Source organism: Gymnoscopelus braueri (assembly GCF_963280865.1).
Source record: "Gymnoscopelus braueri genome assembly, chromosome: 16".
Lineage (NCBI taxonomy): Eukaryota > Metazoa > Chordata > Actinopteri > Myctophiformes > Myctophidae > Gymnoscopelus > Gymnoscopelus braueri.
This window is the reverse complement of record NC_137616.1, coordinates 29,343,650-29,369,580: the sequence shown is the minus strand read 5'-3', so window position 1 is coordinate 29,369,580 and position 25,931 is coordinate 29,343,650. Positions and strand designations below refer to the sequence as shown.

Sequence of the window (25,931 nt, the reverse complement as noted above, 5' to 3'; positions counted from 1 at the left end):
CACAATCCGGGGTAGGTACAGTACCTGGGCAGTCATTGGTGTAAAGTTGTGTACACATTCCCTGCAGTGCTCTGGTTGTTATTAGTGAGTACAAGTGTAGCAGAGTGGCCCAGCGCTCTGCCTGAAGACCAAAAGCCTAGATGTTTGGCTTTAGTGTCAATTCCCGTGTGGGAGACCCGGGTTAGAATCCCGGCCGTTAGGGTTAGGGTGAGTCTTGTAGCAAAGTGACTCAGAGCCTCTGCATGACAAAAGCCTATCTCCCCTTGTCAAGGAAACTCCTCCTTTAGGCTAATTTTAGGCCAGTGGTTAAGATGTTTGGCTTTAGTGTCCCTTCCCATGTGGGAGACCCAGGTTCACACCCAGAGAGTTACACAAATAGTGTTTGGGGGGTTGATTAGGTAGGTTCTGGATCACTCGATTGCTTTTGGATTGTGTTCAACACAGAGTTGAAGTACACTATGAGGATCCTTACAAAAGGTCATGTATACAGTACATGCAGGTGGAACTTAGGTAAAGAGCTTTTTTAGTTTGACGTAGCTGTAGAACCGACTCAAGGCGTAGTTCAGGTATCCAAACTCAATCTTTGAGATCCTGGCCTGAATAATGGACCACAGACCCCAGAAAAAGTGTGATGCTAATGCATACCGGTTAGCCTCAATTAACATTTCCTCCTGGATGCGTGTCTGGTCCTCCTGTGTAGTATTATCAGGGTATCCCCCGTGCTCTGCCAAATAACTACGAATGAAATTAAGCTGCTGCTCTCTGGTTGGGTAGTTATCTGGTGTGGCCTTGTAGAAAGGCCACTGGTTGTATGTGTAATCATACATCCACTCACAGAAGTGGTTCCCAAAGTCGAAGCCCCTGTAGTTGTAGCTGCTGTATTCAAAGTCTATGAGCCTGAGTCTCTCTGTTGAGGCTGGGTCCTGGCCGTCCAAACACAGAATATTGCCTGAATTCATATCATTGTGACAAAATACCACTGGGGATGGGGTAGCTGCCAGCAACTCGCGGAGTCTCTCCAGCTCTGCAGGCAGGTCAAACTTCAGCAACTTCTTGAACTTCTTCACTTGCGCTTCTCGCTCAAACTTCAGCTTCATCACTTTGTCCATGTATGTATCAAGGGTCTCAAACAGCCACTTTGGTTCTTTGTTGAAGGGCATCACCATTGTATGGAAACGAGCCATCTGGGTAGCGATCTCCGCAGAGATGGAGGAGTCTGAGAATTGCTCTGTGCGCATAAGGCTATTCGGTATGTGCTGTTCTAGGCGTCCCTGAGGAAAAGTGCCATAAAGCTTTGGCCCTAGAGTACGCTCTGCCAGGATAGCAAACATCACATTCTCCATCAAGGAGTCAAACGTCACCAGCGAGGAGTCCTCTCCTCCCCCAGCCTCAACTGCAAGGCACCTGCTGCCCGCCCTGTTGTGTCGAATAGCTCCATAAATTCGGAGCAGGACCCTGCAAGGTTCCTCCCCCACACACTGAACATGGTCAGACAAACTGCACATGTATAGCAGATTACTCAGTCCACCACTGACAATGGTGATCTGGAAATGTGCTTCGGGAATGGTCTTCCATGAACCAGACAGGAAGTCCTGGCACCACAAAAACGCCTTGGCCTTCGTCTCCCTGTCAACCTCTTCACTCCGGCCACCCGGGTAGGACTCTGCGTCTAAGTCATCCTCACCACCTTCATGGTCGACCAAATTCAAATTGCTATCGCCGGCGGATATATGGGCTTTCTTTTCCACCATGGCACTCTCATTCTCAACTGAATCAATGTTTATTTCGAGCTTGCGCTCTAGCTGGTCCTTCAGATCAACAACAGCGTCGTCCAGTAGTTCACTTTGCTCTTTCCAGGCTTTCCCTTTCACCTCCGTCTGAAGGCAGCAGAGTCTCTCTTGAAGGCCGCAGATCTCTTTTTCCTTCGTCTCCAATGTCTTATGGAGTTGTAGGATGGTCTCATCTCTCGCTTGCAACTGGTTTGCCGCAGTTCTCAGCTCCTCTTCTGTGGCTTTAAGTTTCTGCTCTGCAGAGAGGAACCATCCAGCCAAAGCCTCCTTTTCTCTGAGCAGTTCATTTCTCTCCTCATTCCAGCTGTGCTCATTGGAAGCCATGTTATTCCTTAGATGCAATAAAATTTGAATCTTTCTGCTATCTGTTGATTTCTCCAGGTTGAATACAAACTGAACATATAGTTTTAAAAAGAACTCCGATCACCTTGAATCAGCACCTTATATAGACCAACTCTGGTCTGATGTCACACAACATAAACCGTTGTCATGTATGCCTAACAACACCAATTTGCATATTATGTCTTTGTCCTAGTCTGAGAACAGTCATAGGAAGAGAAAAATCACACCCAGTGTGAAGTGGGCGGTGTCTTGCTAGCTAATCACAATACTGAATGGAGTCAACAATGTGTGATTCACTTAAAAAAAAACATAAATGTGCAAAAAGTGCATAGTCCTATTTATAGGGCTATGCACATGTGTCATGTTTCCCTAGCCAATCACAGTCCTGAATAGACTGTGGTTGGCCAATCACGGTGCAGGGTTAGGGGGGTACACTGGTGGCCAATCACAGCGCAGGATTTGGTGTGCAAATATCCAAACCTCACATATAGGGGCGGTTTCACCGCCCAAAAAAACAATTACACTGCCTACTGTTCAAGTAATAGTTATTACTGAAAAAGCAGGGTGCAGCTAATACCAAATGTAGACACTACTCCTAGACTAGAGTAGTCATCCTCCTATAATTTGACAATTTTTTTAATCTGTTTGACTGGTAGGAAATGTAGTGCATTAAAGCAATATTCTGTAGGATGTATCTGCAATGTGTCATTTTCTTCAGACTAAATGTATGTGTGCCAGCCCCAAGCCAGACAGCCATTCTCATATGACAGGATCTCCATGTTGTATCTAAAATAGAATTAAACTTTTGCTGGAGGAGACTGGCAAAGTCATCTTTTAAAGCGGTCCAATAGAGTGGCGTACCAAAGTCTGACATCAAAGCCATGCGCTCTAGGTCATAAAGACAATTTCCCATTAAAAGATCCCATTGACTTTTTACGACATGGGACCTAGCTGGGCCAAGCGCTCTCTCTGTCTGTGTGTGTGTGTGTGTGTGTGTGTGTGTGTGTGTGTGTGTGTGTGTGTGTGTGTGTGTGTGTGTGTGTGCGTGTGTGTGTGTGTCTCGGTTAAATGGCCTCATGACAGTCAGTGGTAATCAACTGTAATGAACGGAAGGATCTCAGGACAACCTCCTCAGACTGGGAGATGAAAGGGAATGAATGGATGAATCTCACCGTTAACAAGGGGGCCTTCCTGCCCTGCCTGCAGCACTAGATACAACGTAAGCGGCCACCACCCTTAAAGCACACATTACATGTGTACGCCTCACACAGTTGATTGGGAGAAGGGAAGGCGGGGGGGGGGGGGGTGTGTGTGTGTGTGTGTGTGTGTGTGTGTGTGTGTGTGTGTGTGTGTGTGTGTGTGTGTGTGTGTGTGTGTTTGTCCAGGGCTAATCTTGCAAATCACTGAACCGATCAGTGCCAAATATCTTTCTGAACCTTGATTGCCCAAATTTGGAGTCATATATCTTAGATACAGTATGTGATAGATGAATGACTCCGTCAATGGGTCTATGTGTGTGTGTGTGTGTGTGTGTGTGTGTGTGTGTGTGTGTGTGTGTGTGTGTGTGTGTGTGTGTGTGTGTGTGTGTGTGTGTGTGTGTGTGTGTGCGCGCGCACACATGCATCCACGCAAGCACATGTGTGTGTGTGTGTGTGTGTGTGTGTGTGTGTGTGTGTGTGTGCGCGCACACACGCACACATGTGCTTGCGTGGATGCATTCGTGTTTGTTTATCCAGGGCTAATTTGATTGATTGATGTACTTTATTTAGTAAGACATGAGAACAACAGTACATGGAAGTACAATTTCACAATACAAGTCTTGCATATCGCTGAACCGATCATTGCCAAATTTCTTTCTGAAGTACGAGAACCACATGGAAGCCACGTCATTATTATTCTCCCCAAAGCTTTGGCTCGCTCCTCAGTAGCTCTCAGACTCTCATACTTTCACCTAGATTCTAGGTAAAAGCAACAAACATTTTAAAGCTAGAATAAAGCTAGAAACTTCATTAAAAAAAATGTTTGGTGCACAGGTGGAAAAGAGGTAAAGTACCTGTCCGCCACCACCATGGAGTCTAGGGCCTGAATCCACCCCTGAATCCACGGGGAGGGCGATCTTTGTCCCTGTGTTAGTGACTCCTATGGGCTGGGGCGGCACCTGTCAGTGGGGGATATAAACAGAAGTAGCAGTAAGGTACAAAACCAATGGCAAAAAAAGAATTGCGTGGGGAGGATTCATTTACACAATGACCAAATTGAGAGAAAAAAAAGGGGGTACAAATTATTGGCTACTCTATATTTAAAAACAAAAACTTTTAAAATGATAAAAGCAGAATGACCAGGTGCTCACAGAGTTACATAAAAGTGTCGGTGGTGCTCCTGGATCCAGCGGGATGCAAAACATGAAAAAAACTGAAGATTCGGGCACTCAGATAGTTAAAAGAGAACGGCCTTTATTAATTAAAATGCCAACATGTTTCGACCATCAGGTCTTCATCAGGTCTTCCTGCTTTAATGTAGACCTGATGGTCGAGACATGTTGGCATTTTAATTAATAAAGCCCGTTCTCCTCTTTTAACCTTTCCTGTTTTTCCCAAAACAAAACAGGAATAGTGAGAACATGAAAGTCATACCAAATTCATGCTGGTTTATTTTCACTATACATTTGCACATACGAGAAATTCATCCCCTCTCTACATGCATCTTGTTACATGTGCTGTACATCCTATCTTTATCATATCTTTCCATATATTCCAGATATCTCTGTGTACCTGTGTGTCTGTGAGTCCCTCAGTTGGCTTTGCTGATTGGTTGAAATGTGATTATGGCTCAAAAAGGCAATACGGTTAAAATGGAGGATGATGAGTTTAACAATGTACAGAGGACATTATTGATCCTGTACATTTCTTAAGAATAAAATGTCCTTTTTGTCAAGAGACCCTTTTCACTGAAGCATAAACTTAACCGTGGGTTTCTTTTTTCTTTTTAAACAACTTTATCTTTTGTCTGTTTGGATGTTTGTTTTGTTTTCAAATATATCATGGGGATTACAATCATTATAGTGACCGTCCCCATTATGAAACCCGTCCAAGGCACAGCACCTGAGCAAACACAAAATGCGAAGTGGCACAGTATACACACATATATACAGCATTTACATACATATAACCGTAGTAATCATTGTAATGTTGAACATAACCATCCCAAGGCACAGTCCCAACTTCCCAGCATGACCACCGGCCCAAGATCCATGCGCACACATCCATGAAATACACAGTGTCATTATTTGCATCTCTTTATACATGTATGTAACTTCAGATTCTCGAAATAACTTATAAAAGGAATCCACACATGATATCTTTTGTACCCCCAAGTATCTAATCTTCTCAAGTGGCAGTAATTTCATCATCTCCTCAAACCATGAAAAGGGGAAGGAGGTGTTGCATACTTCCAGTTAGAAAGAATGAGGCATTGGATTAGAAATGAAGCAAATGCTATGGCATTTATCTGTACGTTTGCATTCAGTGGGAAGTACACAAAATGGGAATGAGTGTTGTATTGCGAAACTGCACATCTGAAGATATATTTAAAAAAAAGAGTATTGGGAATGTTATCTATAAGGGTGGAGAATATAATAAAAAGAATAGAGCTCTTCCAGAGCCGAGACGTTTGTGATGCAGGAAAAGATGATTCGACTTTAATGGGGGGAAATTGCTTATTTGGTTTAGAATCACTTTAGATAAAAGTTCTTTCTGAATTTAGATCAAATTTTGAGAGACTGTTTTACAACTACTGTATATTATGGACTCAGATTCCAGGGTCAAACAATAATGACATTTCTTCTGATCTAAAACAGCATTTCCTTGATTGTCTAAGGCATAATAATAATTTTATTGGAGTCTACAGTGGAACAGAACTTGAGATACACACCCAGGCTGGGTATGTGATATGGTTTTGGTTCTTGCGCTGCTCTTATGCTGCTCTTTTAGCCTTTATGGAGAAATAGTAGACAGTAGTGAGGGAGCAGAGCAGGAAAGGTGACGGGGAAATGTATGTAGACACGCAAAAGTCCCAAGAACTATCCAGTAAACCGTGTGACCGTGTGTTTGTGCAGAGTACCTAGCTAGCCCTCGGTGTCATCTCATCCACTGGGGACCTCAGTGATCTTGTTGGCAAGGTGTTCTGCTATTGCTCAGCTACTGGCAATAATCTAGCTGCCATCAGATCAAAAGGTCATCCAAAGATGTCCATGATGAAGCCCCCCTGCTCCAGTCTCAGTAGTGGATACCTGTGTCAAAGTAGGTGACACATGCCCACTCTTGTGCTGCCTGGTGATTGGATCCCATGCACAGGGATGGTTGGAATGGTCTTCATGCATTATACTGAAGTGCTCAAAGTGTTTGTGTTATCACTAGGGAGTGGGAGACATTGCATTACCCTTCATAACCAGAATAACTCAAAATAATTTCCACCATCGAGTTGGTATTCCAGCCAGAACCTACACCAAAATTAGATGAACCATTCACCGTTGACTTGGGATTTGGTGTGAATATTTATTGAATTCAACACACCAATAATGAAGACAGACATAGCTCCACAGCTAGGATGAAGCCCCTGTAGTTCGTGTCCTACCGGAGCCATCCTCCTGCCAGAGGAAAGGGACCTACGTATCCTATTAGCCTCCTATCCTCCACGCCGCGCCGTAGAAGCAATGTCTCTGTTCTCAAATCTTCTCAAACATCACCACCTCCTTTCTCTTTTGTACTTATTTTTGCCATTTTTAAAATTGTTTTATTTAGCTTATTTTTGGAAGTTGTTGTGACAGTGCCATCAGTCAATGAATCTCAGCTTTGTGACATGACGGCACGATGCCCTCCCTCCCTCCCCCTCCCCCCTCACGCAAAGGTGAAGAAACAATCACATAGGATGGAAGACAGTCAATGATGAACTAAAACAATAGTTATGTTTATATAAAACTGAAAGTTCACATTTCATAAAACTATATCCACTCTCGTAACATTACCAGCAAAATAAATAAATAAATAAAAAGGCCCCAAAGTATGCATAATGTGCGACAATATTGCGGTAATGTGGTTATTGTCCCAGCATCTTATATGGTCCTCTTTCTTGGTGTAATACTGGGGCATAACCCTTCCCCTTTCTCCTTGTTTGGTGTAACACCGGGGCGTAACCCTTCTCCCTTCTCCTTGTTTGGTGTAACACTGGGGCGTAACCCTTCTCCTTTCTCCTTGTTTGGTGTAACACTGGGGCATAACCCTTCTCCTGTCTCCTTGTTTGGTGTAACACTGGGGCATAACCCTTCTACTTTCTCCTTGTTTGGTGTAACCCTGGGGCATAACCCTTCTCCTTTCTCCTTGTTTGTTCCGTCTAAGGACGCCTTGTCCTCCTTTATGGAAAGCACCTCCAGCTCCGCTACAACTTTGTTCACCTTTGTCTGCGTCACCTCCTTGTTCCTTTGAGACTTTCTGACTTCTTCCTTGCACTCGTCAAACTTCACCTTGAACCTTTGAGCGCTTTCTGCATTGACGAAACGTATTGCCAGGCGTTCAGGTTTGGGACTTTCGTCAACGAAGTCTGCCGGTGCGTTCCATACCCAGGCCCTATCACTGCCGATGTTGGGCTTCAACTCCATTGTGGGATGGATGTGATGATTGGCACAGATCTTCAGGGTACGCTCTCTCCTCATCAATAGGCGGATGGTGCCCTTCTCTTTGTGTTTCATTAACTTCACATCACCAGTGCCACGCTCCTTCCACTCGGGAGGGTCATTCTCAGAGGCAAAGCGGTAGAGCTTGGCCCGCATTTTGAAAAGCTCCTCCTCGTCCTCCTCTAGCGTTTTCACCACCTGCTCTGGAAGGGACACAATGGGCTCAAATTGTGGGTCGTGGTTCGCATCAGGTTCTGTCAAAGTGCCATGGTGATCTTGAGTGGACACGATGGGCTCAACAGGTTCCACGTCTGTGGAAGTGTCATGGACATCTTGAGTGCCCTTTGGATCTGCCATTCTAATGTAAACTGCTTGTAGACAGTGAAGGCAAACTCACCCGTTCCCCCTCAAGCTGTTCTCTCTTCTCTGGCAAGGTATTCCTGAGGATACTGTGTCTACTACTGTGATACTATGTCTCGAACCTTCAATTACGATCTATCTCTCGTTCACTATCACCTACTTATCTGTTTCTCATTCACTATCACCTACTCTACTCAAAGCAAAATCAGCATCTACAACACCTTATAAAGGCTGACCAGGGCTCTCTGCTCTGACGTCACACATAACAAATCGTTGCCACACATGCCTAACAACACAACAGGGATCTGCGAAGACACACTTTGTTCGTCCACAAGCATTCTGAATTTGGCATTGTAGTGGACATGTCGGCTAACCTGACTCAGCCAGATGAGGGCGGTATTGAGTTTCACAATACACCCTGATCTGGGATCGCTCAGGGAGTAAATCTGCCCGGTCGCTGCGTGTACGAACCAATCAGCGGCTGCTAGGGGCGGGATCATCCAATCAACTGCCAAGTAGCTTGAAAAAATTAAACGCCGTCTGGCATCGATTCTGCTACCGGAGTCTCAGATGGAAGTAGGCTGTGAAACAAAATGTGTGTCGCAAGCTTCTTCCATTTGGCGGAGTCAGGTTACATGTCGGCCACTCAGTCTTTATATTTACCTATGATGGGCCGAAGGCAAAGGGGAGATTATGTTTTCACACCTCTGTCACAGTCCCTGGCAGTGCCTTATGTTTGTCTATGTGTCTGTCTTCGTGTTCTTGTCTGTGACTGGGTTTTGAGTGGGCGTGTGTGTGGGGCCGTAGGCTTGGCTCCAGTTAACCAGCATGGCGTACCAGTTTCCAGTCTCTTTGGTTCCATCAGTTTACGTTTACTGTAACTGTCCACCTCTTCTCCTGTGCTTTAGGTATCACACTCCCCTGCCTGCCTGCCTACTTGCTTTATTGCATGCCTGCTGCCTTGCCCTGTCACTCACCTTCCTGCTCGCCTTGTGCTCATGAGCTGAGCACTTCATGCCACCTTGCCTTCCCTTATTACCTCAAGGTGATTCAAGGGTGTTTGAATAAACAGCAGTGTGTTTGCATTTGGGTCAGCCAGTGTTTGAAACCCTAAGTGTGTCTGTTGTCTTGTCCACGGCTAATCTCGCATACCACTGGGCCGACCAGCACCAAGTTCCTTGTGCATTCTGCCAGTAGGTCAATGGCGTAAAATTTAATCTTTCATAGCATGTGTGTATAAGTGGAAGTGTTAGGTAACCGTTACATCAGCAGGAACAGGATTGCAGTGTAGGAGGCGACGGAATTGTTTGTGTTGTTGCTCATGACTATTAAGTCGTCTGCTGAGATCACAGTTCTCCTTCTGCAGCTCTGCATTCCTCTGCTGAAGCCTGTGTTTCTCCTCTTGCCACTCCTCACGGCGGTGCTCCACAAGCCTCTCGGCCTCATTTTGGATCTTCTCAGCTTGTGACCTGGTTGTAGTCAGCTCATCACGGACACAGTCCAACGCCTCCTTCAGACGCTGGTTGGTCTCCGACAGATCACTCTCAGAGTGGGATATCGACCCCAGCTGGACACCCAGGTCCTGGTTCTGCTGTTTCAGTTCAGCCATCTTTGCATCCTGTCTTTTAAGCTCCTTGAGGTGTGAGCCTTCTTGCTGTTGTAGTTTGATCTTCAAGCCCAGCACTTCCTTGGAGGCCGAGTCCAACTCTACCTTTTGGGCCTTGCCTGTGGCACGCTGCATCACCTGCTCCTGTTCCAGTGTTGCCATGCAGTTCTCCAACTCAAGGTTATCCTTGTGCAAACTGGTAGTTTTTTTTAACTCCTCACAGGTGGCCTGCACCATGTGGAGGAGTTCCCTGTCTTTCTCAGGCAGTACCGCTTTCTGCATTTCCACAATTCCCTTCACAACCTCAACATCATGCTGCAGACTGTCAATTTGCATCTTTAGCGTATCTCTCTCTCCCGGCCCTTTTGACAGCTTCTGTGTGCGATCCACCTGTTGGCTTAAGTTGTCCCTCAGCCCAGTAACCTTGCCTTTCAGCGACGCCGCCAGTCGTTGCAGTTCTGACCTGTACTTCTTGAGCTGTTCTCTAACTACTGGTTGCTCCTCCATCTCCTGCTTCACCTGGGCCCCAAGGAGCTGCAGTCGTTGAGGGGCCATCAACTGTTTTCGCAGCTCTTCCACCTCCGTGGTTTGGTCCAGTGGCTCATGCTCACATTCCGGCTTGACGGTGGCCACATTATTCTCTTCTAGAATATTTATTTTCTTCAATCTCTGTACCTCCTTACCGGGAAAGATATCCCCAGACTCTGATGGTATCCAATGTCCCTCCTCAAATTTGAAGCTCTGCCCCCCAACATTCAACTCAGGGGGTCGATACTCATAATTGGACGGGGCGGCAGACCAGCGAGGAGGAGTCTTCTTTGGACTGAACTTGCTACTGAAGACCCACGTATACATGTTTACTAATCGTCTTAATGCTCCGGAGTATATCGGCATGTCTATCTGTCTCTCTCTCATTCATTCCCACATAGTGGATAACAAATGGAGTCTATGCCTAAAGACATCTTCACCCTACAACACTTAGGCTACATAGGCTGACCAGAGCTCTGACCTGACATCACACACAAGACAAACCGTTGCCATGCCTAACAACCAGTGGTGGACAAAGTACTCAACCCCACTTGAGTCAAAGTACAGATAATACTCCTCAAATATTATGCAACTACAGTACAAGTGAAAGTTGCTCAGTCAAATTTGTACTTGAGTTCAAGTACTGGTGTACTTATGCTCAAGTAATGGCTTGTGAGGCGCGCACATGCGCACACGCACACACGCACACACGCGCACACACACACCTCTTCAACAGAAGAATATTTTAACTTCCCTTTTTTATTTATTTGCACACACACAAAAAAATCGCCTAGAAAAGTGCGCTCACAAGTCCACCAGGCCGGGTTGCCTTGCCAGGGCTGATCATCTACATCAGGGGTTTTCAACTAATTATGAACCAGGGACCATCACCCTGACTGAGAATCAACCTGGGGACCACTGTTGTGTTTGGAGGGGGGATACATGGTGTTGGGGGAAAAGCTTGAAATTCAATAATGACTGTTAAGGGCATAATTCAATGAATTTGTTAATTCGAGGTGAATTAAATCAAGCCCTTAACAGTCATTATTTAACTGAGATAGGCTAGTGGTCCAGAGCTCAAAAAAGATTGAGAACCACTGATCTATTCCTTTCCCATGGTTGCCCTTATTCTGTTCTCTTAACCTTCCACATTAAACTAAAATGTTAACTGATGTATGAGCGAGCAGACACATGCGATTGATTATGGGCACATTTCCTAATAATGGTGAATCAACCAGGCAACAATTTCCCTTGAGATTCTAACTCTGTGGAAGTTGTTGACGTCCGACTTCCCAGTAACTGACAACATTGACGCGTCATTATACGTCACCCAAGCCCCCAGAACCCAGTGGTTGTATTGAAGCGAAATGGACATGCTGGCCATTCGTAGGTACTGCAGCTTAAACGGACGGGGCCACTGCACAATGTACGAGCGAAAACTGTTTCGACCAATGGGCTCGACTCACGAGCTTGCGCACAAGCTTGCGCACGGGGCCGCGCACCTCTGTGACGTAAAACGCGTCACTTCTGTGACGCAGAACGTATCACAGTGGCCCCAAATAGGCTACGCCCATCACACTTTCTAACCAAGCCCCCAGAACCCAGTGGTTTCATTGAAGCCAATTGAACATGCTGGCCATTTGAGGTATTGCAGGTGTGGCCAATGTATGTGAACGAGCCCATGGGGCTTCAGTGACGTCACTGGAGCCCCAAATAGGCCGCGCCCATCACATTTTCCAATACGTTTCCAACCCGGAAGAAGGGTTCAATTGAGCCCATGCGCTGGGTGAGCAACTCAATGCAAGTGGATGGGAGGCGATATCCGGTGCCCTCTCTATTATTTTTAACTCTATGTTTCTAACCCGGAAGAAGGGGTGAATTCGCTTCATGCGCTGAGTGAGCAACTCAATGCAAGTGGATGGCAGGGGATTTCGGTTGCCCTCTCTATTATTTTGAACTCTATGACGTCACCAGGTCATTTACTGCACTGTTTCTCAACTAGTGGTCGATAAAATAAAATACATATTTTCAAGCACACCCACTATTGCCTTTATCCTGGCTGCTGTGGCTATAACATAGTTGATCTTCCATAGACCGTTAGTGTGGGCTAAAAGACTCATCTGTTGCACAACAAGACAGCATGAATCATTCAATCGTCATGTACACTAAACATTCCTGACCTATCGGCCACATAGATTGGGAACCTTTGTTTACCAAGGCTACTTCAGACTTACGACCTTCAATGCTCAACCATGCCATGGACAGCATGCAGTAGGCCTACACACACAGTATCTAATCACGACAGCAATGGCCTTCCCAACCACCAGTCTTCCTTTTCTGTGGGGAAACACACAAACACACAGTGTCACTAACTCTCGTTAGTGACACTAAAGTCTAAAGAGTGTATGAGTCGGAGTATATGAGAACATGCACGCACGCCAAAAGCCATACGCATGCAGATCCTTATGGTGCTTTGTGACTACTATGGGTAAACCCAGACCCTTCCATAACATGAAACTTTGTCTGCATGAAGGGGGAGGTACATCATACAACTGCATCTCATACACCAAGGAGACTAGGGGTTGGAATCCTCTGTGGTGGGACATTGTTTTTGTGCAAGGTAAGGCGGATGGAGAGGGTGTTCTTTGTTACTGCACTATAGGGACCCCTACAGGTTGGTCAGGGCACCTGTCAGCAGGAGTGTTGAGGAAAGAAGTGGTCCTCCTTATGGATTACATTCTCCTCCAGTGAGGCTCCTCACTGGCAGGTGAAATCGGAGAAGGCATGTGGTTTCAATACCATCCCTGACGAACCAGTCCAAAGACCAACCAGTAAGGGTCTTTATATCTGACTACATTATGGTAGTTACAATGTGCTGTTCAGCTGAGCTTATAATGGCATTATGGTCAGCACTTATAATACTTCATAAACCTTGTTATAAGTTGTCATGCATGATTATAACCATGTATAACACGAGTGTTATGAAGCCTTATAAGTGCATTACAATGCATTGTACGGAATATCTCCTACAAAACGGAATAAGTTGTTCTATATACAGAATGACAATTATTATTATTATTAGTTTGAACAAAAACAAGACTGGGTCTAATAATAACAGCATAGCTTCCATGTGGATCTTGGACACAATGTGGTCAGTCTGTGATTTCAAGTCATCCATTACATATCTCTGACGTATGACTCTCCATACTTGGACAAAGTTTGAGCTCCATCTGATGGCCATTCACTTCCATTAGAAAATGATGACAGTTAAAATATTTCAAAAAATACAAAACATATGTGAAAAAAAAGAATGCGTGGGAGGTATGGCCTATACTGGCAGTGTGCAGCCTCCTGACAGACAGACCCGTTTGTAGACGTGTCGTCTCCTAGCCACGCCATAACAACGGCATGGACCATGCCGCATGGTGTAATAACGGCATGGCTTCCGCATGGAGTCATTTTCCCCTCCATTGACCTCAAGTAAACGTCCTTACACACCAGGAGCATTTATTTTGTGCGATTAATTCACATTAACCACTTAAACCCAGGATCCATGTTCGGAGGGAAAACATTCACAGAAAATAGCAGATCTACAAGCTTACAAACGTCGCGAAGATATTTAATGTAGAGCAAAAACAGAAAAGACACTAGCATAGAGCCCTGAGGGACTCCGCTCAACAATATAGGGTTTAAGTGGTTAATTTAGGGGATTTACGTACTTATGATTGCCCTCTATAACAAAAATGTAAAATGCTTTTAAGAGTTTTTCTCCTAATAAAGTTGTTCTCTCTTTTTTATCCTCTCCCCTGGCCCCCCCACACACACACACACAAACACACACAAACATGTAAAGCATCTTTGAGTACTTAGAAAAGCATATCAATTCCATGTATTATTATTATTATCGTTATTAAGTTGATATGTAAGATGTGTGTGGTCCAGCCCTATGGAATGTATGGAATACATTCTGCTAATAAAAAACTATGTAATACTTGAAAGGTTAATGTGAGCATCAAAACAATATTTTTTAAACTTTTTTATTAGCGCATGCATTCCATACATTCCATAGGGCTGGACCACATACATGGAAACAATTATATCATCAACTTGTGACGGGAGTTGTCCCCCTTGAGAAAAAGAAGAACTATTTCTAAAATAAATACAATATTGGTGAGGTGTTCTTAATTATAGTGTATTAAGGCATATAAGGCTTATTAGCCAGGGATCCTTTTAAGAAATTGCCCATGATCACGATCGATGAGACACAGATGCTCAACAAGCCCCATTTCAACAGTCCCTTGGCTGTTCCAACGTTTGATTTCCCAGCCTGAGTACACTTCAAACTCTTGAGCATCGATTTAACTCTGACTCACTGGTTTAGACATGACTCACTCATTTAGACGTCATGATTGAACTTGAAGCTGCACTAGGTAACGAACTTCCCTGTTCTAATCCTGATTTGAACCCAGGTCTCCTGCGCAAGTGGTGAGCCACTGAGCCAATAGAACTGCCTGCTTGCTCTGGGGAGAAATTGTATTTTGATCTTCAGGGCAAAAGAGGACCGTGTCAACCAGACAAGGATCTATATGTCTGAATAGAAGAGCAGGAAGACCAAATACAACCGCCCCAATTGTATGAGTTATATTGTATTAACATACTCTACCATACAGATTGGGCAAAAAATAATAATAATTACATAATACATTTAAATCAGTGTTAAATTAAAGGTAGGGTAAGTGATTTTCTTTTGTTAAAATAAGTGTTAAATAGCTCTATATTCTGATAGTACTCATTGTTATAGAGTGTTTTGTTCACTAAAAGGAGTCTCCTTGTCTCTCCAGCTCTTTATAAAACAGAAAATGCATTTTCCAATTTTATCCAATCAGGATAGAGAACTCAATCAGGATATAGATTAAACAAGTGAAATTGGAAGTGATGACACTAAGAAATGAGCAGGCAAAATTGGAACTGGAACACTATAAAATGAAGCTTAAAAATGGGTTCTTGGCTGAGATTTTGACACCTACCGGAAAATGTATTTTCTGTTTATTAAAGAGGTGGAGAGACGGTGAGACTCCTGTTACTGAACAAACACTCTATAGCAATGATTACTATCAGAATATAGTGCTTTAACCTTTTAACAAAATACTTTTTGTTTTAACCCCAAAATATCACTTACCCTACCTTTAATGCTCCGGATTTCACAGTATAACCCTAATTTATACTCCATCGTAAGATGATGTCGCAGTTACAGTAATCCACTAACACCTCAGCTCACATTTGGTGATGTGAACAGGTTCATTGATACGTATGTTTTCTCATGCCAATAAAGCCCTTTGAATTGAATTGATAAGAGAAAGTGTGTGTGAGATCGTCATCAGCTCATCACCTAGTACCTCCCACACACACACACTTACAGTAATCCACTAACACCTCAGCTCACATTTGGTGATGTGAACAGGTTCATTGATAAGAGAAAGTGTGTGTGAGATCGTCATCAGCTCATCACCTAGTACCATACACACACACACACACACACACACACACACACACACACACACACACACACACACACACACACACACACACACCCTCCCCAATCACAACAGGAGCCCTTGAGACTCTTTGCACTGAACTTCTAGTGTCTATAAAAAGAGCCAGCACAGAGGATGCTACAGCAGACCTTCAGCCACAGAACAACTCACCAGAGAGCAGGGAGAAGAGACAAAGAGAGCACGAGAGAGAGAGGGAGAGATTCAACAGTGCTGTCGGCTGCAAGCAGACAGTCCTGTGGAAAGCAGAAACATTAGGAACAGGACAAGAGAAGTCGTGTTTGAAAAAAGGTAAGAAATGTTGTGAATGTTGTAAATTCCTCTCGTCGTCACTGCCTGGGGTCATTGTTGACCCTCTTTGTTGATAGTTTGACAATTGGTTGATTGATTTGATCAATGTCTGGCTCTAAATTATTATGTTCGCAGTCAAGTGATATATTCTGATGTGATCAGACTCAAACAGCATTGCATTTCACCCAGTTTACATATGCACAACATTAGCAGTTTTGTTGTATTTAATTTAATTTAATTCTCATAAGTCAAGTAACATTGCTCAACATTCATATTTACAATCTAACCCTAACCCATACAGTATATTCCACATATGTCAGTGATGCATGATACAATTGTCATTGTATGCACTTAAGACTTCTGGTGATTAGTAGTTTCCTTGCCTACCTACAATATGTTGAATGCACTTATTGTAAGTTGCTTTGGATAAAAGCATCTGCTAAATCAATGAATGTCATTCTGTTTTAATTCCTACTCAGAAGGCTGTCAATGTGTGCAGACTGAGCAAGGCTGAGCTGAATGAGTCATACTGACTGTGTAGAAAGTGTAGGCTAGTGCAGGGCAAAGTGGGTACAATGCAATGTAACTCCTCCACAAAGGGAAGTTAATGAATTTATCCTCCATCCCCAGTAGTACAACAACATTAAAAAGCGATAACTAAAACAATTCGGCCCAGCATAGATTCATTCACCGGAGGCGATAGTAAAAATAGCAGCTTTTTTGGTGTTGAAGCCGATATAGTACAGAATGCAGACAGATTGACCTATGAATGCAGAGGTCTTACTGTACAGTATAGCTGATAAAAAAAACACTTCATAAAACACCCACAGAGACGGTTAATAATAACAATAATATTTCTGTTTTATATAACACTCTTCTAAGTACCCAAAGTCACTTCACATAAAAGAAAAGGAAGGAACTAACTTCAAGAAAAAAAACGAAAAACAATAAAAAGATAAGTGCTAGTCTAGACTAAAATTAAGTAATTAAGTTGCAAACAAATTACTTAATATAGACGACAGTGTGTGTGTGTGTGTGTGTGTGTGTGTGTGTGTGTGTGTGTGTGTGTGTGTGTGTGTGTGTGTGTGTGTGTGTGTATTCATCTCACCACACATGACTTTGTTTCGACTTAACTATGTTTGCGTGGGTGTGTTCTTATTGATTTGTTGGGGTGAAAAGCACATCAGTGACAGAGATGGCCTTTCCAAGAAAACCATCTCCTTTCTAGTGTACATCATCAGTCGATAATCAACAATAGATAATGAAAAGATAATGGAAGGCAAGGGGTAGATGACCGCAGAGGTCTGTGCTGTTTCAGGTGTATGGTACAGGTCACAACTGGTTTCTTCACTTGCCAGTGACAACCTGTACTGTAAGATGTACTGTACACCTTGCAAGATGTACTATAAATGGTGCATTTATATAGCGCTTTTATCCAAAGCGCTTTACATAGATTGTGCATTACATTCACCCATTCACACACACATTCATACACCGATGGCGGAGGAAACCAAGCAAGGCACCAACCTGCTCATCTGGAGCAATTATGGGTTCAGCGTCTTGCTCAAGGACACTTCGACACTAATCCGGGGGGAGCCGGGGATCGAACTGGGACGTTGCGGTTCCCGTCCGGTGGCTCTACCCTGCACTACCCCTGAGCCACTGCCGCCCCTAAAACACCCTAAAGGGACATACAACATACGACGATATGTACAGTACTACCAGCAGAAACATGAATGAAAAAGTGATCGAGTCTCATACATGGAGTCCACCCACTAGCAGTGGTGTAAAGTAACTAAGTACATTTACTCAAGTACTGTACTTAAGTACACTTTTGAGGAATTCTTACTTTACTGGAGTATTTCCCATTTTCAATACTTTTACTCCACTACTTCTCAGTGGCAAATATTGTACTTTTACTCTTATTATTACAATTATTTGACAGCTTTAGTTACTAGTTAGCCTACTTTGCAGATTCAGATTATTATCACAAAACATCCATTAATCACTTCAGCCCTATACATATATATATTTCGGCCATTTGAAAATAGACGATCTACAAGCTCACAATGCGTTGCAATGCGACGCATTGTAAGCTTGTAGATCTTTTTTTTTAAACAATATATTCATTGGCATTTTCAATTATATAACATAACAATATGGCTCTTGTATTAAATGTCTATAAATAATCAAACAAAAACAGAGCAAAAAGACATCACATAGAAATCATACACATACATAATAACAATAATATTGTTATTATTATTTTGGTTGTCATATTATGACAACCAAAAACAGAAAAATACATTACAAAAACATCAGAAAAAAACAAATACAAAAAACATCAACAAAAAAAACGGATATGGTCATGATTTTTCTTCCCACAGTACGAAGTAGCAGAACCATCTATTTACACCCAAAGGATTACCTTACCTTCCATAAACTGTATCTACTGTCCCCAAATTTCTTGAAAGATGGCAGATTTCTTTTTAATGGCAAAGGTGAGCTTCTCAAGTGCAAGACAATTTGATAATTCTCTATACCATTGTCTGATGTCTGGTTTATCTGGGTTTTTCCAAAAGAGCGCAATTGTATGTTTAGCCTGGAGAAGAGAGTATATAATCATTACTGTTAATTTTGAGATTATCAGGAAATATGCCCAGAATGCACAGCTGTGGGCAGATAGGAATATCTTCTGAGACTATCTGGGATAATATACCAAGTACCTCTTTCCAAAACTTCATGATCTCTGGGCATTGCCATAAACAGTGAAATAATGTACCCTTTTCCACATTGCACTTTACACATTCGTCTGGTGTATTAGGATCAGAATGATGAAGTAGAGAGGGAGTAATATACTTTCGCATCAGCCAGTACTGTAATAACTTGTATCTGGTATTGATTGTCTGCGTTTGAGCTTTATAGCAAACCCTCTGCCAATCTTCAACGCTTATTTCTACATTTAAATCACTGCACCAGGCCAATCTTCTACCCTCCGAGGATTCCCCAGACATCCTAACAAACACATTATAAATCAAAGATACTTGACCATGACCACCAGAATAATCTACTATAATTTTTTCCAAAACCGATAGAGATGGCAGTTGAGTTTAGTTATTTTGGGTTTTTAAGATAAAACTTCTTATCTGTAAGTACTTTAAAAAATTATTTAATGGGATATTATATTTCCTGCAAAGTCCTTCAAAAGACAGAAGCACATCAACTTCATACATATCTGAGATCTTGGCAACACCCTTGTCTGCCCATGATTTAAACCCCCTGTCATGGCTCCCTGGTTTAAACTTCTGGTTGCCCCACAGGGGGGAAAAACGTGAGAATTTAGAATCTGAACCAAAGTATTTCTGTGCCTTAAACCAAATTTCAATCGTGTTCTTAACAAAGGGGTTCTTTGTCTTACTTTTTAAATTCTTAAGAGAGTCAGAATATAAATAAAGGTTCAAAGGCAGGGAGGATGTTGTGTTACGCTCCATTTGTACCCAAGTGCCTGCTTCGTCAGAAAACCATTGCTGCTCTTATTTGAGTGGCCATATAATACCAGTAGAGATTGGGGAGCTTTAACCCCCCTCTTTCATATGGCAAGAAAAGTAGGGACAATCGTAATCTGGGTTTCTTTTCGTTCCAAATAAAGTTAGTAATGAGTTTTTTCATTTTAGTAAAGAATGAGGGGGGTGGACTCAGCGGTAATGATTGAAATAAATATAAAAATTTGGGTAGAATATTCATTTTAATTATGTTACCCATGTTACCCAGGTACAGCTGATATGAGAGAGGAGATGTGTATGTTAGACACAATATGACTCTGAGCAGGCATCACAGTGTTTAAATTGCATCTGGTGAAGAAGAGACTTTATTTTCCTATGTAGGTAGTATTGTGTAAATACTGTATGTACAGTACAGTACAGCAAGTACTGTACTGTACCTATACGTACTGTACTGTGCTGTACCTGTACTGTACCTGCACTGTACTGTACGTACTGCACTGTACTGTACTGTACGTACTGTACTGTACCTGTACTGTACGTACTGTACCTGTACTGTACGTACTGTACCTGTACTGTACTGTACCTGTACCTGTACTGTACGTACTGTACTGTACCTGCACTGTACTGTACGTACGTACTGTACTGTACCTGCACTGTACGTACTGTACTGTACTGTACGTACTGTACTGTACTGTACTTGCACTGTACCTGTACATACTGTACTGTACTGTACTGTACTGTACGTACTGTACTGTACATGCACTGTACTGTACGTACTGTACTGTACCTGTACGTACTGTACTGTACTGTACTGTATGTACTGTACCTATACTGTACGTACTGTACTGTACATGCACTGTACTGTACGTACTGTACTGTACCTACTGTACTGTGCTGTACTGTACTGTACCTGCACTGTACGTACTGTACTGTACCTGCACTGTACGTACTGTACCTGCACTGTACTGTACCTGCACTGTACTGTACCTGTACGTACTGTACTGTACGTACTGTACTGTACATGCACTGTACTGTACTGTACCTGTACGTACTGTACTGTACCTGCACTGTACTGTACGTACTGTACCTGCACTGTACTGTACGTACTGTACTGTACATACTGTACTGTACATACTGTACTGTACCTGTACGGTACTGTACGTACTGTACTGTACCTGTACTGTACTGTACGTACGTACTGTTCTGTACTGTACCTGCACTGTACCTGCACGTACTGCACTGTACTGTACTGTACCTGTACTGTACCTGTACCTGTACGTACTGTACTGTGCTGTACCTGCACTGTACTGTACGTACTGTACTGTACTGTACGTACTGTACTGTACTGTCTGTGCTGTACCTGCACTGTACTGTACGTACTGTACGGTACTGTACGTACTGTACTGTACTGTACTGTACTGTACGTACTGTACTGTACGTACTGTACGTACTGTACGTACTGTACCTGCACTGTACTGTACTGTACCTGCACTGTACGTACTGTACTGTACCTGCACTGTACTGTACTGTACTGTACGTACTGTACTGTACCTGTACGTACTGTACTGTACGTACTGTACTGTACGTACTGTACTGTACGTACTGTACTGTACTGTACGTACTGTACTGTACCTGTACGTACTGTACTGTACCTGCACTGTACCTGCACTGTACTGTACGTACTGTACTGTACCTGTACTGTACTGTACGTACTGTACTGTACCTGTACGTACTGTACTGTACATGCACTGTACTGTACGTACTGTACTGTACCTATATGTACTGTACTGTGCTGTACTGTACTGTACCTGCACTGTACTGTACTGTACGTACTGTACTGTACCTGTACTGTACGTACTGTACTGAACGTACTGTACCTGCAGTACTGCACTGTACTGTACTGTACGTACTGTACCTGTACTGTACTGTACTGTACTGTACGTACTGTACGTACTGTACGTACTGTACGTACTGTACTGTACTGTACCTGAACTGTACCTGCACTGTACCTGCACTGTACCTGTACTGTACCCGTACTGTACTGTACTGTACGTACTGTACCTGTACTGTACCTGTACTGTACCTGCACGTACTGCACTGTACTGTACCTGTACTGAACCTGTACTGTACGTACTGTACTGTACCTGCACGTACTGTACCTGTACTGTACTGTACTGTACGTACTGTACCTGTACTGTACGTACTGTACTGTACCTGTACCAGTACTGTACCTGTACTGTACTGTACTGTACGTACTGTACCTGTACTGTACCTGTACTGTACCTGTACTGTACTGTACTGTACTGTCCTGTACCTCTACCTGTACTGTACTGTACGTACTGTACTGGGCAGCGCTTGTTTCTGTGTGCTCTGCAGGGGAACGAAGGTGCTGAGGTTTTGTGGCAGATGATGATGATTGGCTGTTAAAAGAACCCTCAGGAAGTAAATTGCAGCTGGCGAAGTGATTTGCATAAGTATTGGGGCATAATGCGTTTGTTATTGATTGTACATCCTGCAAGTACAGTAACAGTATGGGAAGCAGCTGTAAACACAGGCAGAATATTGAGGAATTTTGGGGGAAAATGTGGAGTTAGTTGGGCCATGTGTCTGCTCGGCCATGAGCCTCATACACTCGTGTACACTCCATGAGTGTGGCCGCCAATTATGGTAGCAGGATACGGCCAATTAATGATAAGGGAAGTAGTGCCTAGGGCTTTCACCAACTAGTCGACTAGTCGACTAGTATAACCACTAGTCGACTCTGTTGGTACTAGTCGAATAGTTGAAAAAAAAAAAAGTTTTTTTTTTTGTTTTGTTTTTTTAATGCCATAGTAATGGCCCGTCTTACTATTATTATTATCCTCCTGACTTTATTTTTTATCAAAAGGGGGTCAAAAGTATGCCCAATAAAAGCCTATTATTGGGCAATGGGGCAGGGGGATCCTTGGAGACGCTGCTGTGGTGCTGTGCTGCTGTGCCAGAAGCGCTTCCCTTAAAACGCAATAAAAATAAGGGCAGGAGGATAATAATAATAGTAATATAGTAGTAGGATGGCATTAAAACAATGCCCCCCCCTTTTTTAATTTTTTTTTTTTAATGTTAATTTCGACTAGTCGACTACTAATTGGTCAAAACAGTCGACTCACACAAATCATTAGTTGTGAATGCCCTAGTAGTGCCCATCTATTAATAGATGCTGTAACTGAGGTCATAATAGGATCATAATTCGATGGAATCAGGTCTTCTATATTGGGGGCTATCTTTATTCCCAAATACGTAAATCCTTGTGGTGAATTGTGAAAAACCGTATTAACTGGTGGACTAAGTCTCTCCGATTCTTTTAGGAAAAGAATATTGGATTTGGTGTCATTTACCTTGTAGCCTGAAAATGCACCAAAACATTTAATTAGTTGCTAATAGATTTAAGCTTGTAGATCTGCTATTTTCTAAAGATTTGTATACATTATGAACTTGTGAAATGGGACATTCTGCACAATGAGTACTTTTACTTTTGGTACTTTAAGTATATTTTCATGCCAATACTTTTGTACTTTTACTCAAGTACATTTTGATTACCGGACTTTTACTTGTAACAGAGTATTTCTACACTGCAGTATTGATACTTTTACCTAGTAAAAAGATGCAAGTACTTTTTCCACCACTGCCCACTAGCCACATCAAGACTGATCCTGAATCAACCCTAGGACTGTTGCATTTCTTCCACAGTTATACTAGTATAGAAAAGGATAATAGTAGCCTATAGAAAGGTCATAAGTGTCCAACTTCCATGTTCACAGCCTCCTACTTTGCTGGGATAACCGATGACACCCAACGCGTCTAGAGATCCTGTAGAGATCCCATAGATTCATTACTTCCTCCCCTGTACTTTAAATGGAAGCACAGTATTGCAATTAAGTGTATATATTCGTTCTATACATTTATTTCTATGATTTTGTCAAATAATTCACATCCCATGTGCAGTTAACGTTTGTTTGCGTGTCTTTTATGCTGTGCCAGGCAGAAGATGTTGTGTGCAATCTGGTTGTTGGCAGTGGTTGTGGTGTACGTGTGCAGTCCAGCAGTTGGGGAGCTGTGCTGGAACGACTCTGTCTGCAGTGATCTGAGCTCCAAGGACAGCCTACTGGTACCTGTACGTCATCACCATTTTTTAAATTACAGCAACAAATGGCAGCATTACTGTCTTCATTAACGTTGACATAAGATGCATGAACCTTAAGTCATATCGCAGCCGCAAGGACTACTATTAATCAATTATCACCAGTGGTATAAAGTAACTAAGTACATGTGCTCAAGTACTGTACACTTTTGAGGTATTTTTTACTTTACTGGGTGTTTTCCAATTTTCAGTACTTTTACTTCTACTGCACTACTTTTCAGAGGCAAATATTGTACTTTTTACTACAATTATTAGAAAACTTTAGTTGCTACTTTGTAGGTTTTGATTATTATTACAAAACCTTAATACATTAATTAACAAAACATTAATCACTTCAGCCCTAAATATAATTATTTGAAAATAGCCGATCTACAAGCTCACAACGTGCCGCATCGTGGCGTGTTGTGAGCTTGTAGATCGGCTATTTTCAAACGATTTTTATACGTCGAAAAACTGAAATGGGACATTGTGCATAATGAGCCCTTTTACTTTTGTTACTTTAAGTACATTTTGACGCAAATACTTTTGTACTTTTTCTCAAGAAAATTTTGAATACCGGACTTGTAATTGTGCTTTTTTTCCAAGTACATTTTTAATACCAAACTTGTAAACAGACTATTTCTACAATAGGGTATTGATTCTTTTACTTAAGTAACAAATGTGAGTACGTCATCCATCACTGATTATCACTACCATTAATGTCTTATGCACAGTAGCAATGGACTCACCTGTATTCAAAGGTGTCTTTGTGTACCGTCTCACAGATCTGCTTTCACCTGTGCCCATCTGTGTTCCTGAATGAGTACCCGGGGCTAAGTGCCTTGGTGCAGTCATCTGATGATGAAAGCCTCTCAATGGGTGTCCTGCTGGCCAGTTTGACCTCTAAAGAGAAGATCCTGGAGTCAAATCCGAGTGCCCGAAGTGAGGAGCGGCGTTCTAGCTACTCCATGGAGCATTTCCGCTGGGGGAAACCGGCCGGCCGCAAACGCCGGCCTATCAAAGTCTACTCCCTCCCTCTCGATGTCGAGGACTCTTCCAAGGACAGCTATGTCCTGCAGGTACGCAGGCAACTGGGCAGCGTGGAGGATGAGGGCAACGGGGACGTGGATCTTCAGGGAAGTATCACTCCAAAACCAGCTTCCCTGCTGAGCCCACAGGAGAGAAACTATGGAACCTACCGGATGAATCACTTCCGGTGGGGCAGCCCAATAGCCACCAAGAGATATGCTGGCTTTGCGAAGCCGTGGGAGGAGGGATCTCTAAAGCCTGTGCCCAAGCAGTTGAGGAACATAATCATCAAGGATTCAGAGTAGAGGTGAAAAAGGTTTCAAAGACAGAAGGAGTAGCAGAATGTGGAGAGGGGAACAGTAAGGTTAAAGAGAAAAATGCATGCCATTGAAGCCCACACCACTTCATTTAAAATGACAGGGATTTTACAATATCAGGAGCATGCTATAGTTAATCTTTTGGACCAATAGTAATTTTTCTGACACAACAGCCCTAGCTAAACACCAACTGGGAAAAATGTTCTCCGTTTGAACTCACCTACTGCCTTGATCTGCCTGGCCTTGGTTTGAATGCTGGGGAATATAATTTCATGTGGGCAACATACTGTAGAACGTCATAACGGACGGATGCCATTCAAGGGTAGGAGGTGGGTGGGAGCAAGAGAATAATTATTTTTTCCAATTTTATTTTCATGTAGAAATTATGTACAAAATGTATTAAAGATCATATGGATTTGTGGCAAAGAATAATGGTGATTGTCATGACTTGTCATGAATGCTGAGGTGAGAGATAAAACAAAAAGTCAAGTGTTGGTTTGTGTGCCTTCAAATAAAAAAGGTACTTTTTAAAAAGGTGCATCGTGGCTATGAGCTGTGTGAGACTAAAGAGACTGGACAAGTAAACCCACTCTGTGAGGTATTAGTCATAAAAAAGCTAAATTAAACATCTTACCCCATCTATTTTCTATGCATGTCTTCATCAATTGTTGAGATTTTCAAATCATGTGACATCCGGAAAATCCCAATAGCATGTGGCTTAGAGATTGGAGTGCAAAATAGTTTTGAGCTATATTCTTAGTGTATACTGCACCAATAAAAATGGTTGAT

At 42.8% G+C, this 25,931-nt stretch overlaps 3 protein-coding genes across 3 annotated transcripts; 1 reads left to right on the top strand and 2 right to left on the bottom strand.

Moving 5' to 3' along the window:
* Positions 1–506: 506 nt before the first annotated feature.
* LOC308102921 (choline/ethanolamine kinase-like) lies at positions 507–2,114 on the bottom strand (the record flags this gene model as incomplete). The annotated part of the gene is made up of 1 exon (XM_080452773.1): positions 507–2,114. One exon carries the CDS (start codon positions 2,112–2,114, stop codon positions 507–509), a length of 1,608 nt encoding a protein of 535 aa, XP_080308899.1.
* A 194-nt stretch (positions 2,115–2,308) lies between these two features.
* LOC308102920 (ran-specific GTPase-activating protein-like) lies at positions 2,309–8,157 on the bottom strand (the record flags this gene model as incomplete). The annotated part of the gene is made up of 3 exons (XM_080452772.1): positions 2,309–2,326; positions 4,186–4,290; positions 7,459–8,157. The coding sequence occupies 3 exons, from the start codon at positions 8,155–8,157 to the stop codon at positions 2,309–2,311; spliced, it is 822 nt and encodes a 273-aa protein (XP_080308898.1).
* A 7,829-nt stretch (positions 8,158–15,986) lies between these two features.
* Positions 15,987–25,450, top strand: LOC308103442 (pro-opiomelanocortin-like). The gene is made up of 3 exons (XM_080453409.1): positions 15,987–16,137; positions 23,658–23,790; positions 24,582–25,450. Exons 2-3 carry the CDS (start codon positions 23,665–23,667, stop codon positions 25,128–25,130), a joined length of 675 nt encoding a protein of 224 aa, XP_080309535.1. The 5' UTR covers positions 15,987–16,137; positions 23,658–23,664; the 3' UTR covers positions 25,131–25,450.
* Positions 25,451–25,931: the final 481 nt, after the last annotated feature.